Source organism: Melanostigma gelatinosum (genome assembly GCF_949748355.1).
Source record: "Melanostigma gelatinosum genome assembly, contig: SUPER_4_unloc_1, whole genome shotgun sequence".
NCBI lineage: Eukaryota > Metazoa > Chordata > Actinopteri > Perciformes > Zoarcidae > Melanostigma > Melanostigma gelatinosum.
In genome coordinates, this window is record NW_027635325.1 from 19477 (window position 1) to 38609 (window position 19133).

Here is a 19133-nt window from a genome sequence, read left to right on the forward strand (position 1 = left end):
TGGTCCTAGCAGCAAGTTAAATCATTGGTTAATCACGTTAATGCACAATTGCAAACAAGTGCTCTCAAAGCTGCGGCGTTTTGATTCCCAGTGATGCCAGGATGCTACATGCTATAAGCTAGCGGGCGACTACATGAGTATAATTCCACTCTACGATGACTGATTTCATGATGGAAGCAGAAATGGAAGCACCTGCTACTCCCGCAACAAACTACGGTGGTGACGAAGACCAACATCAGTGGATCGCTAGCGAGTTAGTGAGCTGAGGAAGTGTTGACAGTTGTGACGGGAGCCGAGAGAGCGCAGCGTTAGCATTAGCGTTAGCATTAGCATTAGCGTTAGCATTAGGGAAATCCTTCGCAGCTGTGCGCAAGCTGTCTGTGACGCTGAACACACCTCTACCTGCCTCAGCGGCCTGTGAAAGACTATTTAGCATAGCAGGACTAGTCTTCAGCCCAAGAAGAGCGAGACTGAATTCTCGCAATTTTAAAAACCAACTTCTTTTGAAGATGAACAGGACATTTTTCAGTTTCAAGTAATGACTGTGTTGCTGCTTTAGTATTGATCATGTTTTGATATTTGAGTCATGTTGTGGATGATCAGATGGAGTTATGATGGTAGCAGTCGCCCAATTGCAGATTCAGCTTGAGCAAAACCTTTGTATTCAAATCAGACCCATAGGAGTTTACAAGGCAGGTGTCCTTTCTCTAAACACTGACCTGATGCATCAAGTGGATATGTTTTGCTGAACATAATATTATGCATTTGTCCTCTACATCCTCTAGTCTAATGAGCAGACTTATAAACGCACTGTTACAACTCCTTCATAGTGTCATATTGCTTTTCAGAGAATTATGATGATAAGTTCATAGTAGATGCAAAAGTATACTTATGTACAATATATTATGTTGAACATTGTTGCTCCTGAATGGATCACAGCCAACCCAATTATGTTCAACACAGCTCCATGTCCTTGGTCATGGTGCCACAGCGCTTAAAAGAATAAACTTGATAATTCTCAAAATTCTGACCCTTTGCTTTTTTATTAACAGCATTTACTTGTACTTTTACTTTCAATGAACAGGTTATGATGTTCATTTAATGTTCAGGTTATGATGTACATTTAATATCAGAAAATTACTTTTGTACTTAAGTACTTTTGTACTTAAGTACAATAAATATCAGATACTTTAAGACTTTTACTCAAGTAGTATTCTAATAGGTGACTTTTTACTTTTACTGGAGTCGTTTTCCAGTAAGGTATCTTTACTTTTACTCAAGTATGGCTTTTGGGTACTTTATACACCACTGCATGCAACAAGTCACAACAAAAGTTTAAGCTGTTGCAAGTAACTCCACAAATGATCCTTTTAACATTGTTAAGCTGTCTCTGTTTGCAAATTCATATTCAAACGCTAATATGTTGCATCCTGTGTTCTGACAATGACACCCGAAGTCTGTTCCTGATGTCCACTCGACTCCGCCATTTTGTTTTGATTGCTGTCACTGCAGAACATCCCGCTTCACAAAGAGGAGGTTGGAAATGAAAGCAGGGTTTTCAGTGCTCTAGTGGCGATCTCAGGATATTCAGCCTCGAGTTTAATCCAAAACACCAGCAGAGTTGTGACCGAGACAAAGCGTCTTGACATGTCAAGAGGCACAGGTGGATGAAATTGCGAGAGAATTCGGTCATCTTTCAAAATAAAACTTCCTTCAGACTCTGATAATCAATAAAACGGAAATAATATAATATTTATTCTTCCTGTGCGGCCGGTACCGGTGGTTGGGGACCACTGCTCTAAACTAAAGCTAACCTCAGTTACTATAAACAATGATTCAATTATCAGTGAGGTTATGTCGGCCATATGATTAACATGCAGTAGATTCAGACTAAATCATCATGATGGGCCTTAATGTTGCCACCTGTCCTGTAAAATGCATCTATCAGCTGTTTTTGATTTTTATTACGTTCTGCTGTCCCATTGGCCAGAACCATATACTTTTTCCTTTCTATAAGTTCACTTGAGACTGTTGTATTCATTTTGCTTTTAAGTTCTGAACAAAAAAAGAGAAAACACTCAGTACTTTTCATTTATTGAAGTCACAGGAGTATACAAAAATATACTTGACCATGTGGTCATTTCATAATAAGGTTATTTATGTCTCAAAATGACGTAAAAAATACAGATGAAAATACAGAAATTTAAAAAAATACAGAAATACACTGCATTATAACTTTACAGTAATATGCTGTTAAGTCATTTCACGGTATGAATACTGTAGAATTACAGGACATTGCTGGCAGCACTTTACTGTTATTTAACAGAGAAATTGTAGTGTAGGAATGTTTCTTTTATATTTATATTGAATGAGAGGACTACAGATGTTTGTTCCTCATAGTGAGAATTAAGCCTCCAGAGAGGCAGATACAAAGATTCATCACTTTACTTTGCAGCTCTGCAGAACGTTTAAGCCTCTTTAAGCTCATTGTTTTGGTTTAGGACACATTCACGGTTTGGTTCGGTGTCCCCACTCTCGTCAACAAGCAGCTGTTTTGAGCTGACACACCAATACAAATCCACTGAGCGCTGCCTGCTCGGCACCAAATAACGGACAGAAAGTGGAGCGGTCAGTGTCTAAAGCAGGATTCTCAAACTCGCCCGCAAAGGGCCGGTTGTAAATGTAACTACTCGTAACATATTGTTAAATAACTGTCTGCATTCACAGTTTAAAGTAGTCTTCAATGTGCTCACAATACATATCCATGTCAAATGTACAGTAACCAGTCAAAGAGCTGATTCTAACTGTTTAAGTGTCTCATAATTTTGACTTTCTATTTCATCATTTTGACTGTCAATCTCATAATTTTGACTTTCTATCTCAGAATTATGACTTTCTATCATAGTTATGACTTTCTATCTAATAACTTCGACTTTATATCTCATAATTTCGACTATGGGGATATTTTTATTATTATTAGTCTAACTTAAAAATTAAAAAATTAAAAGAAATAAAAAATGATTTTTTTTTTAAACTTTTTTTTTGCTGGCGGATTCGCGGGCCACATAAAATGATTAGGGCCGGGAGTTTGAGACCCCTGTCTTAAGACCGTTGAGAGTTGAGCCAAATTCTGACAAGTTGAACCCGACTGAGTCTTAAATGGCCTGCAAACATTCGATTAGTGTGAAATAAGCAACACAGCCTCATGTTGCACATTTGTTTACGTCCCAGGCGATTTGTCTTTTAGGTGACGTCCATATGTACAATACTGCTTTCAACAAGGATGGTGATTGACAGGTGGGACAAAACATGTGTCGAGGCCAAGGTGCTGTATGTTTACTGTATGTATGTGCTGTATAAAACAATAATACAGTATGGGTGGTGATAATGATATGCTAGCTGCTAGCAAAGAGAAGCAGGATCAATAATCTTTTCTTGTAGTAGAATATGATTATTAGCCTAGCTTACGTAGCTTTAGCATCTATATATACTGTATATATAGGCCTACTACTATAACGATTTAATGTGTATCACTTCCTGCCATTTCAAATGATGAAAAAAAAATGCTGCTGTTCAGAAATGTAACTCTGTGTTTCCAGATGCTGGTTCCAGCTGTGGTCTTCATCACTCTGGGGAAATGTAACTGTTGTTGGAATGAGAGCTTAATGGTAAGGGACTTATTAAACCATCACACTCAAAATCCACAGGAGGTATATGCTAAGCTAAGTCTGCATCAAACACTCCAGGAGTAATGACACTGATGCTCAGCTGATGCTTAGCAGCATCCTCATTTCCCATGCTGCTCTCTAAACATATAAAAATACTTATACATTTCTGTTTGCTGCACACAGATCAAAATCACATCTTTCACGAATTGTAACTCTTAGTGTCCCCATTTTACTGCCATTTTGTTGTTTCTTTCTCACCACTTGGAGAATAATACTGAACAGTTGTCATTAAGCCAGACAACACTGTGTCCTTATGAGGTGGAATGTTAATGCTAATCAACTATAATAATTCTACAAGGGTCCCATTGTTACTCAAATCTCAACAAAGTAAGCTTGGCTCACACCATTCAAGCCACATGCACAGCTGCTGTTATGTGTGTGTGTGTGTCTATAGCAGTCTCTGTATCTGATCTATTAAACACATAAATGAAACCGTTAACATTTATACAGACAGGCATTCACACATACAGTCACAAAGGCATGCCAACACGTTCATGTTCTTCTATATAATCACTTTGTGTGTCTGTGTTGCTCTCCAGATGTGCGGGTCAGTGTTGGCAGCTGTGGTCGGCCTGGTGGGGTCTGGTTACTGTTTCGTCATATCAGGACTTGCCTTGGTGCAGGGTCCCCAGTGCTTCACTCCTTATGGATGGACGTACCCATTTGCAGACCAGGGGGGCAGGTAGAGAGATGCTGTGTGTGTGCGTGGGTGTTGGGGCATGGGGGGTTTATAAACAGAGAAGAATGTGTGTATACATGTCCTTAACTTTATATTTCACTGGTAAACAGAATGAACTGACTACAAACAACTGTAAAAATGTACAGTTTTACCCGTTGCCTTTTGTGGTAAATGTGACTAGGTGCCCTAATCTGGAAAACAATGGACTTTGCCTCCACTTTTTTTGTTAATTTCGTAAATGAGGACACCTTGTCATGTGTCGACTTATGTCATCAATGTATACTTAGAGACAACTCTCCCCCTTAGTATTTCAGTATTTTAAGAATGTGGTGCAGCACTCACAATGAGTTGTAACCAATGCAAAAAATATATAAAATATAAATGTAGTAAATGCTGTCCGTGATTGATCTTTCTCTCTCTGTGTCCCAGGTATCTCTTACAACCAGAGACGTGGTCACGGTGTCTTCAGCCGGTTCACATCGTGGAGTGGAACGTGACTCTGCTGTGTGTGTTGCTGGGCCTGGCTGTGCTTGAGTTCATCATCTGTCTGTTACAGCTGGGAAATGGTTTAGTCAACGCCATCTGCCGGCCCTGTTGCTACAAGCAGGAGTATAGTCTGAACGCGTAGATCAACACACACGTGTATGTAGACTCACCTGCTGAGACACAAGTGCCTGTGCACCCATAAACAAATCACACACGCAATATGTATGCACAGATACAGGACGTTAATGGACACACATGGAAGCGGAAGTCTGCACACACTGCACCATGTGTGCGAGTACAATTCAACCTTACTTAGACACACCTACAGTATCATGGACTTCTGACGGCCACGTCAGTGTAATCACTATATTTTCAAGCTTTTGATTTGCCCTTTTAGAGTGGCAAAAATCACGAGGCAGTCATTGATTATGATTATGATGATGAGCTTTTCTGGTGCAGAAGTCTCAACATTTCAAAGGCAACAGGTTATTAGTACATAATAATGTAGATATGTGTGTGAGCGTGTGTCCTGAATACTCCATAGAAAATACAGTAAACTTAAATAATAAAGACAAAGTAGACAATGATAACGACAATAATATCAATAATATTATTTAGTATGTTGTCCTATCCTACATGGGATAGGTTTCACTGAAGTAAGTAGCAGTGTGTGAAACTTTCATTTGCTTTTTTAAAGAAGAAGATACAAAAACAACTGTTCTCAAACTTGAGTGACAACTGTTCACTTCATGAAATTTACATTCTTAATTTCAAGGTTGCTCACTTTCTTTGTTATCATTATTGGCGGTATACTTTCTGTACCTTCAGAAACCCAATAACTACATTAACGTTTTTATTGCTTAAACAGATGATATTACACTTCAAACCAATGATATTAAACTAGTGTACTTAAGATGGCAGCCACATATGAGATAAGCTCTTGTGTCATTGGTGTTGCAAGGAGAGAAGCACATTTCCATTATTTGGTTGTTTATCCGCATCTTGGCTGACATGATTATCTGGATGCACCAGGAAGTGGTTGTTGTTGTTCCAACATTTATACACTGTTGGATCACTTAAGGATTACGAGCAGATTTTTATGTTTGTACATTTGTTTTAATTTTCAGAGCATTTTGTTGTAAATTGTTTTCTTTACGTCTTTCAGAAGCTAGATCAGTGTAAACAGACATTTTATATATGTTTTAGTGACATATTTTTTATAATGTTTGTTTGTTTGTGCCGCCTTTAATAAAAAAATGTCTATTTCCATTTTAAGTATCCAGTGAGTCATTAAGTTGAGGCTGATCTTTGTCCACAAAAACAGGTTCTCTTTTCATAATTGGCATATATATATATATATATCCTGTGTGTGTATATGTGTATGCATGCTTGACTCCCCTGCTGCACCTCCTCCAAACTGTTACTGGAAACAAAATGTTTCCATTAACTTATCTGGAGAAGGGGCCTTGCACAAATGCAATATTAGCTTACATTTAACAGTGTGTGTGTGTGTGTGTGTGTGTGTGTGTGTGTTTAAAGTGTCCTGGAGTTTCCAGAGTTGCCCGTTATTGATCGATGTCAGGACACAGACTGAGTAACTGTGGCCTCAGACCCTGCAGTCAAGTCCATCACAAGACATTTTTCAATTCTTTATCACACGGTGGCTGTGGGGAGAGTATTTTTTACTTTTTATGTCCATGTCACATTGTGAAAAAACTACTGCGCTTTAAACCTTAAAACAATGACAAACCAGTTTTGGTAGCAGAATTCATTGACCTTAATTGTCTTTAGGGGTAGGTGAAAGTACTTCAAATTAGTTTTAATTCAATTACTTAGCTTGGTTAGACTGATTTTGTGGATTAGGACAAACGCAAATCGAAACAACGGAATCAGATTTTTCTGTATCATTTTCAACCTTGCAGTTAATATTGGACAGCAGTAGTGACTGGATCAAAAGTCTGTGTTTTCATCACTGGCAAAAATCTTGCTTAGTCATGTGTACATGACTAAGCAAGATTTTTGGCTGCATTTCCACAAGCACGGAAAATATAACTGACTGTGGTACAGATCTGGCTTTCTATATTCTGACAAATATGAGATATTCTGCATAATGTCTGATGTAAATGTAAGTTAAATCTGATCTCTTCGTGGTTGTGCCATCAAATGTGGACATTGCAAAGAATAGCATGTTCTGTTCTTATGCAAATGTAACCTTTTGATCAAAAAGTCTGTCAGGGAACGCCCTCCCTTATCTCTGTGATGGGTTGGCTCAAACCCTGTCTGTTGGTCAGTGACCCCTCTGCCCTGCTTGGCTGTTCCCACCAGTCAGCTTAGGTAGTATAAAGACACACAGAGGGTCTAAAGCCTCTCAGACAGACTGACTTACAGCTGTCAGGTGTCTGCACTGCTTGTCTTCATCATTATCATCCTCTGGATCGCTCAACAGAATTAAAGAGTCATCGTCCTCCTTGGGCAGGTTATCAGTGGTAGTGCCAGCGCTATATCTTCAAAATGCAGCGACTGGGGTTAAGGGGAGTGTTGTTGCTGTGTTGTGCAGCAGTATGTGCGTCTGGGATGAGGAGAGAGTACTTCCTCAAGATAGAGGAAGTGTCTTGGAACTATGCCCCAAGTGGGATGAACATCATTCAAAACCGCACACTGCAAGAGGATGAGTGAGTACAAACTTAGTACATTGTCTTGATTACGTTGGAAAGATTATGTTGTCTTTCCAATAGCCACTTCACCCCCATACCATGATCTCAATTAAGATGCATGGATGTTTGAGCATTGTCATTTTTTGACCCACACTGCTCAACAATTTAACCTTCAATGTCAAGTATTGCAATATTATTACGACAATCTTCACTGTTGTGTGAAAACCTTGTATCTCGAAAGAAGGCAACTTTTAAAGACATGACAAATAGCCTTACTTTAACACTTATTCCATCTCTTCATCAAAGAAAAATTCAGTGTCACCACGTGTAGTGCAGAGTTTCCTTTGGAGAGTGATTCTTTATATTTGATGTGCTTTCTGTGCAAAATGCATTTTACATGTTTACTTTTACCCATTTAACCAATTACTTATGTTTCATGTGAACTATTTATTTTGTAATTTTTAACCTCTCTGCTCAGCATGCTTTAAAAAAAAAGAAGAAGAAGAAGAAGAAACCGCAGTAATGAATTGTGTTCCACAATTAATACATTTATCGAAATAATCTAAATAATAAGACCGTTTGTGGTTAAAATCATGTCCGATCATGAGCAGTGTTTGTGGGTAAAAAAGGTATATTGTACATGCTCACTCACTGTCATACTGTCACGACTTACTGGGAAACTTGATTAGATCAGAGCCATCGTTAATGTTATGAGTTACACCTCTGCTTTCCCTAAAATCACAAATCAAAATGTCTGATGTGAAAAGGCCCTAAAATTTTTAGCCAATCACAGGTTTTTGTAATATTTTAACTGCAACCCATAATAATCCTCGTTCTCTGTCTCTGTAGAGAAGCCTCCGTCTTTTTAAAGAAAGGCCCCCAGCGCATTGGCTCCGTCTACAAGAAGGCTGTGTATAAGCAGTACAGCGACGCCACCTACAGGACAGAGGTGGTGAAGGCGGAGTGGCTGGGCTACCTGGGACCCCTGTTGATGGCCGAGGAGGGAGACACAGTGACCGTCCACCTGAATAACACGGCAAACAGACCTTACAGCATCCACTCACATGGACTGAACTACAGCAAGGGCAATGAGGGTGAGGCATTAATGAATCGATGGGCAGCCTTAACAGGCTGATATATGTGTGACTCTGTGTGCTTGTATCTTCAGGAGCCCTTTACCCAGACGGTACTGGTCCAGAGCTGAAGCGTGATGACTCAGTGGCTCCTGGTACAACAGTGACATATGAGTGGAACCTCCCAGAGAGCCACAGCCCAACATTAGAGGACAGCAACTGCCTGACCAGATTCTACCACTCCCACGTTAACCCACCAAAAGACATCAACTCAGGACTGATGGGACCCCTCATTGTCTGTAAGAGAGGTACTGGAACCTTTTTTAACTTATCTGGTGACGGAACTTAAGTACATTTATTTAACTGATGTAATATTTTCAGGTACTTCTGCTTTAGTTTTAATTTTCTGCTTCTATATCGGCTACTTCCACTCCATTCCATTTCAGAGGGAAATGTTGTACTTTCTGTACTTTCTGTGGTTTATTCTGAAGGGGAAACCTACTTTAAGGCCCAAACAACGTTTCCCTCATTTAACTTCTTACTATCAACTTATCAATTTTTGAGCCAATCGTTTCACCACAAATTAAACTATCAAAAATATTGCTGGATTCTTGTCAAATCTGTGAGATCAGCTGTGGCAATACCAAAAAGCAGCATCCAAAATAGTAAGAAGTTAATTGAGAAAATAGTTGTGTAGGGGCACTACTTACTGTAGGTTTCCCCTTCAGTACATTAATGCATGTTATCCTAAAATGTCCTCTCTCCACTCCTCTGTAGGAACCCTGGACCTGCATGGAGACAGCTCAGGAGACTATCTTTACGCTCTGCTCTTCATGGTGTCAGATGAGAACTTCAGCTGGTACCTGGACGACAACATCAGGACGCACATTACAAATCCTGCCAGTGGCCTGAAGGAGGATGAAGATTTCATTGAGAGCAACAAAATGCACGGTGAGTGGTAGTATCCAGGTACACATACGCATACTCATATGCATACACATACAAATACCTTTAACTCTGATTTAATTGCAGGTATAAATGGTTTTCTGTATGGTAACCTGCCTGGACTGAGCATGTGCCAAGGCAAGAAGATCCACTGGCATATGAGGTAAATATTGTATTTTTAATATCATCATCATCATCATCATTATTATTACTGTTGTTAATAGTTGTATTATTATTGTATAGTATTATTGTACTATTACTATTATTAATGGTATTGTTATTATTATTATTATTATTATTACTCCCACGAATCAGAATATTGTTCTAGTTGCATGTGTCATATTTAAAAAAAAAGTCTTAATTGAGGCACATAACCAACCAAAGTTCAAAATATGCAACTAGCCCTTTAATCCTTTAATTTTTCATTTTCATATTTTCCACGAAGATCATGCGATCGGTCGCGTGTGTGTGCGCATGTGTGTACACCCTTAAGTGAGTGAGTGAGTGAGTGAGAGAGTGAGTGTGTGAGTGAGTGTGTGAGAGAGTGAGTGTGTGAGTGAGTGAGTGTGTGAGTGAGTGTGTGAGTGAGTGAGTGAGTGAGTGAGTGAGTGTGTGAGTGAGTGAGTGAGTGAGTGAGTGTGTGTGTGTGAGTGAGTGAGTGAGTGAGTGAGTGTGTGAGTGAGTGTGTGAGTGAGTGAGTGAGTGAGTGTGTGAGTGAGTGAGTGAGTGAGTGTGTGAGTGAGTGAGTGAGTGAGTGAGTGTGTGAGTGAGTGAGTGAGTGAGTCTGTGAGTGAGTGTGTGAGTGAGTGAGTGAGTGAGTGAGTGTGTGAGTGAGTGAGTGAGTGAGTGTGTGAGTGAGTGTGTGAGTGAGTGAGTGAGTCTGTGAGTGTGTGAGTGAGTGAGTGAGTGTGTGAGTGAGTGAGTCTGTGAGTGAGTGAGTGAGTGAGTCTGTGAGTGAGTGAGTGAGTGAGTCTGTGAGTGAGTGAGTGTGTGAGTGAGTGAGTGAGTCTGTGAGTGAGTGAGTGAGTGAGTGAGTGTGTGAGTGAGTGAGTGAGTGTGCGCCTCTGTGTCTCCCCTCGGCTAATCTTGCATTCTGCTGCAGCAAACATAATGATATTTTTGGGTGCCCATGGCTGCATGCTCAAGAGCCTCTCGTGGTTGTGATGACTCACACTGTCTACAAACAACTTTCACAACTATTTTATACGGCCATTGGCTGCCTGCTGGCTCGTCACTCACTGCTCTCAACCATTTTGGGGTGTTTTCATTCAATCACACAATACAGCAGTGGTCGTAGCAGACCCGTCTTGCCGAGATCTGCTTTCTACTGAGTGAACCTTTTGTAGTTATTGTCTGATTTGTCTTTTTGAGCACATTTAGAAGAAGCTCAAGCTTTGTCTGACTGGGCCTATATTGACAATATGTTAACGTATACTAACAATACCAAGTACCTGTAATAGGACTCACATTTATTGTCTGAGTGCATGCAGTTCTAGTTCTCATTTTGTTGGTGAAAGTCTGAACAGTAACCGTCACATTTACAATTGCATCTGGCCTCTGTTGACAGTTTGTTGAAAAAACTAAATTTGTGAACATGTGTTACTTTTTTGCAGGGCTGCTAAACTGGACTCACAATAGCCCACATCATGTCTTGGTGTTAGCAGCAAGCACCTGGTCTTAACCCAGTTTAAATGTATTTTATCTGCAACAGGTGGACATGCATTCAGTTCATTTCCATGGCCAGATCCTGACCACTCAGAACCACCACACAGACATAATCAGTCTTTTCCCCGGCTCCAGCACTACAGCTGAAATGGTAGCTGACAACCCTGGACACTGGCTGCTGACGTGCACTGTCAATGACCATTTGATGGGTGAGCCGACTTCCTTAATTCTTAATTTGATTCAAGCAAGTCCTTTTGTCACCCAGTTGGATAATGAACAAATTTGTTTAGTATTTCTTTGTGAGTTTTTGTTTTGTGGTTTTGTCCAGCTGGAATGCAGGCTCTGTTTGAGATCAAGAAGTGTTTCCCCATCGTCCACAAGGCCCGGCCACACGGTGAGCTCAGACCGTTCTTCATTGCTGCTGAAGAGGAAGTCTGGGACTACGCTCCTACGCCGCCTACTGATGGGTTGGTTACTGCACACACACACGCACGCACGCACGCACGCACACACACACACACACACACACACACACCTACACACACACACACACACACACACACACACACACACACACACACACACACACACACACACACACACACACACACACACACACACACACACACACTCTCACAGAAATTGTCCAGGCTAATCTTCATGATTCTGTAAGAGACCTGCTAATAATTTGTATTGTGTGTTTGTGTGTGTGTGTGTTTGTGTAGTGAAGCAGATATGTTTGTAACTAGAAGTCAAAACCGTATTGGAAGCCGCTATAAGAAGGTTCGCTATGTGGAATACACGGACATTACCTTCACAACAAAGATGCTACGCAGCCCAGTGGAGCTACACCTTGGAATTCTGGGTAATCCAGGCTGGGCAGGGGTTGGTTGCACTTTTTTTTCCAGAGTCAGCGATGCTCTGGAGGCACAAATAAACTCAAATTAGTACAGCCAAATATGCTTATTACTCAATGAAAAATGCTATATATCGATAGTATGGTATGTAACGAAATATATTATATGTCTTGCTCCCCTTTCTGGTTAAAACTTTCCATACAACATTGGACTGTTTCATCATTGACTAATCTGCAGATTACTTTTTCATTTTTTATTCATCACAACTTCCCAAACATTTTCAAATTGCTTGTTTAGTCCAACCAACTGTCCCAAACAACCAAAGATATTTGGGTTACAACTAAAAACAGCTTTAAAAAAAAATTCTTCTGACCTTCTATAGCTTTGTTATTGTTGAAGGAGGTCTTTGTTCATATTTTGGACAGACTTCGTCAGATCACTTCAACAACAGTTTGCCAGTTCCAACACTAATGTTTGAAATATGTCGGCAGGATTTTGTTAACATGATGAGATATCTCCCAACATAGTGTCATCTAATGGTCCTTTGTCCTAAATGTGTGCTTGTGTGTCCATTTGTGTCCATCCATGTCTCCAGGTCCTGTGCTGCGAGCTGAAGAGAAGGACACTATCAAGGTGGTGTTTAAGAACAAAGCCAGCCGGCCTTACAGTATACAGCCTCATGGTGTTCAGTACAGTATAGAACAGGATGGGACGCTCTATCACAATGAACTGGAAGGTTAATACAAGCACATGCACTCACACTGTTATCAATGTACTAGATTATACTTTAGACACTTTCTTATCTTGTTTTATGTCTCCGTCTTTCCTGCCCTACACTTCTTCTCCTCCTCAGAGTCCCATACAGCAAAGAAACTGCGGGAGTTGAAGAGGGAACCAAGTGAGCTAAAAGCTGGAATATTACAGTGCCAGTCTAAGTTAGCATGCATTAACATCATTATAATATTCCTCTTTCTTTTAATACATTTAGGAGTGGTGACCCCTCCCCCAGCTGCTCTAGTCAGACCTGGAACGTTGCACAGCTATGAATGGACGGTGCCATTGGGTGCTGGTCCAGTCCAAGGGGAGGCTGACTGTCTGACCTATCTGTACTACTCTGGAGTGGACCCTGTTAAAGACACCCACTCTGGACTGGTTGGACCGCTCCTTATCTGTCGTCCTGGATCACTGAAAAAAGGAATACAAGTAAGAAGAGGGCATCACTAAACTTATGTTTGATCAGGTCACATCCCATTAAATCTGGTGTTTCCAGTTATGATTTGGGGGATATTTGCAGTATATGTGGACCTAAATCTGATACATATCTGGCTTGTGGCAAGAAGGCTGGAGAACAGCTTCAATAGAGGTCTGCCATAGAGGGACACAGAAAACTGAAATGACTGAAATGTATTGATGAAATCACAATTAGACACCTTTCCTCCTGATCCTTCTCTCTTCTCCTCATGTAGAAAAACTATAAAAAAGAGTTCCACCTCATGGCCACTGTGTTTGACGAGAACCTGAGCTGGTATCTGGATGAGAACATTATGTCCCTAACCCCTGCTCCCATAGAGCCTCCTTTTAACAAGGAGGACGATGGCTTTATCGAAAGCAACAAGATGCACGGTGTGTAGGCGACGCACACTCACACACTGATCACTGGCAGCTCAGCTCAGCTTAGCTTTTTCCCTTCATGATTTTATCATTTTTGAGCTAATCACTGTATGTTTTGTTTCTGTGTCTTTCTCTTTTAGCAATCAATGGCTTTGTGTATAGGAACCTCCCAGGCCTGACCATGTGTAAGGGGGATACGGTAACATGGCACGTGTCAGGACTGGGTTCAGAGACGGACATCATCAGCCTTTACTTCCAGGGAAACCGCTTCATCTACCGCCAGAACAGACGAGACACCATCAGCGTCTTCCCTCACATCTCACACACTGTCACTATGGAGCCAGACAGCATGGGTATACATCTCTCTGTCTCTCTCTGTCTCTCTCTCTCTCTCGCTCTCTGTCTCTCTCTCTCTCTCTCTCTGTCTCTCTCTCTCTCGCTCTCTGTCTCTCTCTCTCTCTCTCTGTCTCTCTCTCTCTCGCTCTCTGTCTCTCTCTCTCTCTCTGTCTCTCTCTCTCTCGCTCTCTGTCTCTCTCTCTCTCTCTCTGTCTCTCTCTCTCTCGCTCTCTGTCTCTCTCTCACGCACACATGATTGTACTTCTTACTTGTGAGAACCTTCAGTGACATTGTTACAACTTTGTTTTGATCTCACAATTCAAACAGAATGAGAATATAACGTGTGTGTGTGTGTGTGTGTGTGTGTGTGTGTGTGTGAGAGACCGAATGATTTCAAACATTGGGTGTCTGGGATAATTATTGAGCCGAACGTGTACATTGTGTATTTCTGTACATATGATGATTGTGTTTGTTTCAGGTCAGTTTGAAGTGGTGTCAGCCACAGTGAACCATTACCGTGGTGGGATGAGAGCCAACTACACGGTAGCGAAGTGCAGCATATTTCAGCGTCAGGGTGAGACTATGTTGCGCTCAAAAACCTACTACATCGCTGCCATGGAGATGGACTGGGACTACTCTCCAAACCGTACCTGGGAGGCTGAGATGTTCCGCGGTCATGAGAAGTACAGTACCACCTGCACACACCAATTTTCTTTTTTCCCCTAAGATGTCAAAGTCATGACCCGACCTACTCTGCCTGTGTATGAGGAGATAGCTTGGTTGGGGTTAGGGTAATATCAGGGTAAGCCAATCAGAGGCAGAGTAGGGCGGGTCATGCCTTCGCCATCGTCGGAAAAAAATATCGTCCCCTGCACATGTACAGCATGAAAACAGTTGCTTACAAATATCTGGACTTCTGCGGACAGTTGGCGGCAAAATTGGCCTCCAAAGATTGATGACAGCGGAAACCATGCACTACCTTAACATGCATGCAGTTTATTTTATTATACAAACATTGTATAAAACTTGAAGGATAAGATAAATGTTGATTCCCTGAATATTTCTTACTGTCCACAAATGTCAGAAAAAGACCAAAACCAGCAATGCAATTGATCTGACTAAGAGGTATTGCCTTTTAAGCTTGATGCATCTTAGACCTCAAGTTTTGCCCCAAAACTATTAAAAAACCCATCAATGAGCCATATTGTTGCTGTTGGTGAGATGTTACTTCAGTACAAACACACATTATTTTTGAGTCAATCCCACACACCGGCATGCAGCTGAGCACCAGACATGGAGTAATCCGTATAAAAATGGTGCCCAACAAGTTCTCTGTGTACTCCTGTTTGAGTAAAGTTTTCTTAAAATTCCCAGCTGTTTTAGAAAATGGAGCCTTTTGAAAATGAGATTATTTATTGGAGACGTGTTTATTAAAGGTCTTGCGAAGGAACCAGAGGGGCTGAGAGATGGACTAACACATTGTTGGTTTTGGTGTTTTCATGGGATTTTTTAACAATAAGAAAAATGTACAGTAGAATACCACCAGTCTTATCCTTTAAATCTAACTTTGCACTTTTATAAAACTTCTCTCCTTACTATTTCATTTAACTCTGCTCAGTTATTTATGTCAAGATGAAATAATATTGTACCTAATGTTTTTTGTTGTCTTTAGTGTTTTGTATCTTTTGATAACCAAACAGCAAAACACAGATTCATGCACAAAGACATTTACATGCAAATGGAAGTGAATGCTTAAACACATCCGCATGAGGTGATTGTACCATAAACACACACAACATTTAATCCTCTGCAAAATAAGCCCGTCTCTCTCCCTCCGCAGCCCTGCTTCTGTCTTCCTGGACCAGCAGGGTGGGTTTATCGGCTCCCGTTACAAGAAGGTGGTCTACCGCCAGTTCACCAATAACAAATTCACCAAGCAAGTGGAAAGAGCAGCTGATATAGAACACCTCGGCATCATGGGTAGGCTCTCAGCCAGGGCAGCAGGAATGCACAAACTGTGATTGTAATATAAAAGCCACAAAAACTATGTATGAAACATCTTGGATTTATGTTCCAGCTGGATTGGTCTTGTAATCACAACACTTTCCCGTCTTCCAGGTCCAATGATTCACGCTGATGTGGGAGACAAGGTGACGGTGGTTTTTAAAAACATGGCGTCCAGGCCTTATTCCATCCACGCCCATGGAGTCAAGACAGAAATCCCGGCAGTTCATCTCACCCAACCAGGTAGTGTGTCTACCTGCTTGCAGACCATCAAGAAATATTGGAATTAATCCCAGAATGCAACATTTTAATTGTAGATTTACTTCATTATTATTCTGTAACAAAGTTACAATTTTCTGAGAATACCAAAAGGACTCTGCAAAGGTCCTTCACTTAGCTCTAATATACTTTTTTCACATAGTATAGGATTCAATACCTAGAAACATGTCTTTCCTAGGTGAGACTTACTCCTACCAGTGGTACGTTACAAAGAATACAGGACCAACCACAGAGCAGGAGGAGTGCTTTGTGTCAGCATACTACTCCACTGCTGATGTTACCAAGGTACGCCACACACACACGCACGCACACGCACGCACACGCACGCACACGCACGCACGCACACACACACACACACACACACACACACACACACACACACACACACACACACACACACTTACCTCGCCTCCCTGCCTAACAGGACCTGTCCAGCGGTCTGATTGGTCCGTTGGTGATCTGTCGCCGTAGCTGGGGCAGGTGAGTGTCTCTGCATCATTTCATGCAGCATGTACTGTGTGCGTGTGTGTTTTCAAGGTATGATGAGGCAGGAATGAATTTTTGTTCTGCATCACAAAACAATATTATAAAGTATTTTATAGAGTGCTAATTTACAGCTTTATAAACTGTGTTTCTTTCAGGAGTCTTGGTATGAAAAAGCAAGTGGAAGAGTTCGCGCTGCTTTTCCTGGTTTTTGATGAGAATGAAAGTTGGTAAGTGGAGTCTAACCTTAAAACTAACTATGAACTGTTTAGACCTTTAGTAGTTAAGGTGTCTAATTTAAATGCAAAACTGATTTTGTCCCTTTACTTCATGGTATCTAAAAAAATGTTCTTTTGGTTTTATATTCTGAGGTTTTGAAATTGTCTGAAATGTATGCCGCCACCACCATACAATGGAATTGATTGGAATTTCAATTATGGTAATTAACACTGTCAATTTGAAATACTTACTTTCTGTAAACCCTCTCACAGATAATCAGGATAATCCACACACTTTAATAATGTCAACATTTTCCGTTTAGAGAATTTCATCAGTAGATGGTTCAACAGTGAAGTTTATATGCAATTTTATCGGGTCCCACCTCATATCCTTTTATTATTATTATTATTATTATTATTATTATTATTATTATTATTAATATTATTATTATTATTATTATTATTATTCCAGGTATCTGGATGAAAATATCAGGACCTACATCAGGAACCCTCGCACAAACTTGAAGGATGATGAAACCTTTATAGAGAGCAACAAGATGCATGGTGAGATAAAGATAATCTTTATCAAAATAAACGGCATCATTTTGACCGATGGTATTTGTTTTTACTTTCGATGTCGATCGAAATATTCTTCATGTCTTTCCAATATGTTTGTTTGTGTGCTTTTCTGTATATGCAGCCATCAATGGTTATATGTATGGAAATCGGAATGGTCTAAACATGGAGGTGGGTGATAAGGTGTACTGGTACCTGATGGGAATGGGCAATGATGTGGACATACACACCGCACACTGGCATGGGCACAGTGTGGAATATAAGGTATACAAGACAAACAAACTTGCAAGACATGCCTACACAATCACACATTACGCAAACTAATACACACAAATTCCAACTATTTTTTGCTCTTTCTCTCCAGCTGGGTGGAGGTCCTCATCGTACGGATGTGTATGAGCTGTTTCCAGCAACCTTTCAGGTAAAACCTCAAAACATCCTGACGTGGCATCAACTGATTTAATTTGTCTTATTATATTCACAACTTCAAGGGATCAGTGTCGTAAAAGGTTATTGTTCATCATCCATTGGATTGTAAAATATATTAAAATATTATCTTCTCTTAAAACAGGTTACAAAATTCATATAGACACACCAAATAAGGAATACAGATTAACTTAAAATATTTTTTGCTCACTTTTAAAAAAGGAAATCAGGTAAAAGTATTGTTTTAATTGTGCTGCTGCATATATGATATAAGTGTTCCTTTGCCAATCCTACCATCTTTAACAGCATATATATATATATATATATATATATATATATATATATATATATATATATATATATATATATATATATATATATATATATATAGAACTTAAAATGTTAGAACATTTTGCATCAGTTAGTTGCAGGAAAACTGGATTCTGTCGGTTCAGTGTTGTCAAACATGAATAAAAATGAAACTTGTGACTCACTTGACGTTTCCACCCTCTCCCTGTTCAGACTGTAAAGATGCGTCCTGAGTATCCTGGTTCCTGGCTGCTCCACTGTCACGTCATTGACCACATTAAAGGTGGCATGGAGGCGATGTATACTGTTACTGAGAAAGGTAAGAACACTAATTGGGCAGGGACATGAATTCAGGCTTGGAGAAATGCGAGATAATGAGTATGCTGTGCAAAGAGTGACATGTTTGTTTCTCGTCAACAGCAAAGAAGAAGGGAATCTTTGGCTGAACAGTTGAGAAAAAAGGATAGAAGACAGCCGAGATGAGCTGACATTTTATTTCAGGACCCAATTCATTAAACGCTCTTCATAAAATCATCTTAATGTGAACGGTTACTTGTGCAGATAATTACATCTCAGAATAGACATCACAACTCATAAATAATAAAATGTGCATTTTTAAAATTGTCTATCTGCTTTGATATTTTCCCAAATGACACTGAAGCCTGTAAGAATACTGAAAAAAATAAAGAAAAATGTAAAATGAATGAACAGTTCTATATAACTGGTATGTGTGGCATGTAATGACAGCAGTCGGGCAGCAGGGGGCACTGTCGCCGTAGAGTTGCACTGTGTGCGGAAACTAAA

The 19133-nt window shown here is 40.3% G+C and overlaps 2 protein-coding genes across 2 annotated transcripts; both read left to right on the forward strand.

The window, feature by feature from the left end:
- Positions 1-3283: 3283 nt before the first annotated feature.
- LOC306777072 (transmembrane 4 L6 family member 1-like) lies at positions 3284-6162 on the forward strand (the record flags this gene model as incomplete). Its single annotated transcript, XM_079297305.1, has 4 exons — positions 3284-3325; positions 3600-3668; positions 4268-4410; positions 4837-6162. The coding sequence occupies 4 exons, from the start codon at positions 3284-3286 to the stop codon at positions 5033-5035; spliced, it is 453 nt and encodes a 150-aa protein (XP_079153431.1). The 3' UTR covers positions 5036-6162.
- A 1242-nt stretch (positions 6163-7404) lies between these two features.
- LOC306777070 (ceruloplasmin-like) lies at positions 7405-18850 on the forward strand (the record flags this gene model as incomplete). Its single annotated transcript, XM_079297303.1, has 24 exons — positions 7405-7565; positions 8397-8641; positions 8716-8928; positions 9398-9571; positions 9653-9728; positions 11252-11439; positions 11559-11697; positions 11956-12095; positions 12683-12823; positions 12941-12985; positions 13076-13290; positions 13554-13710; positions 13839-14051; positions 14513-14717; positions 15875-16014; positions 16153-16281; positions 16496-16602; positions 16742-16797; positions 16959-17030; positions 17491-17582; positions 17719-17858; positions 17959-18015; positions 18543-18648; positions 18750-18850. The coding sequence occupies 24 exons, from the start codon at positions 7405-7407 to the stop codon at positions 18773-18775; spliced, it is 3237 nt and encodes a 1078-aa protein (XP_079153429.1). The 3' UTR covers positions 18776-18850.
- Positions 18851-19133: the final 283 nt, after the last annotated feature.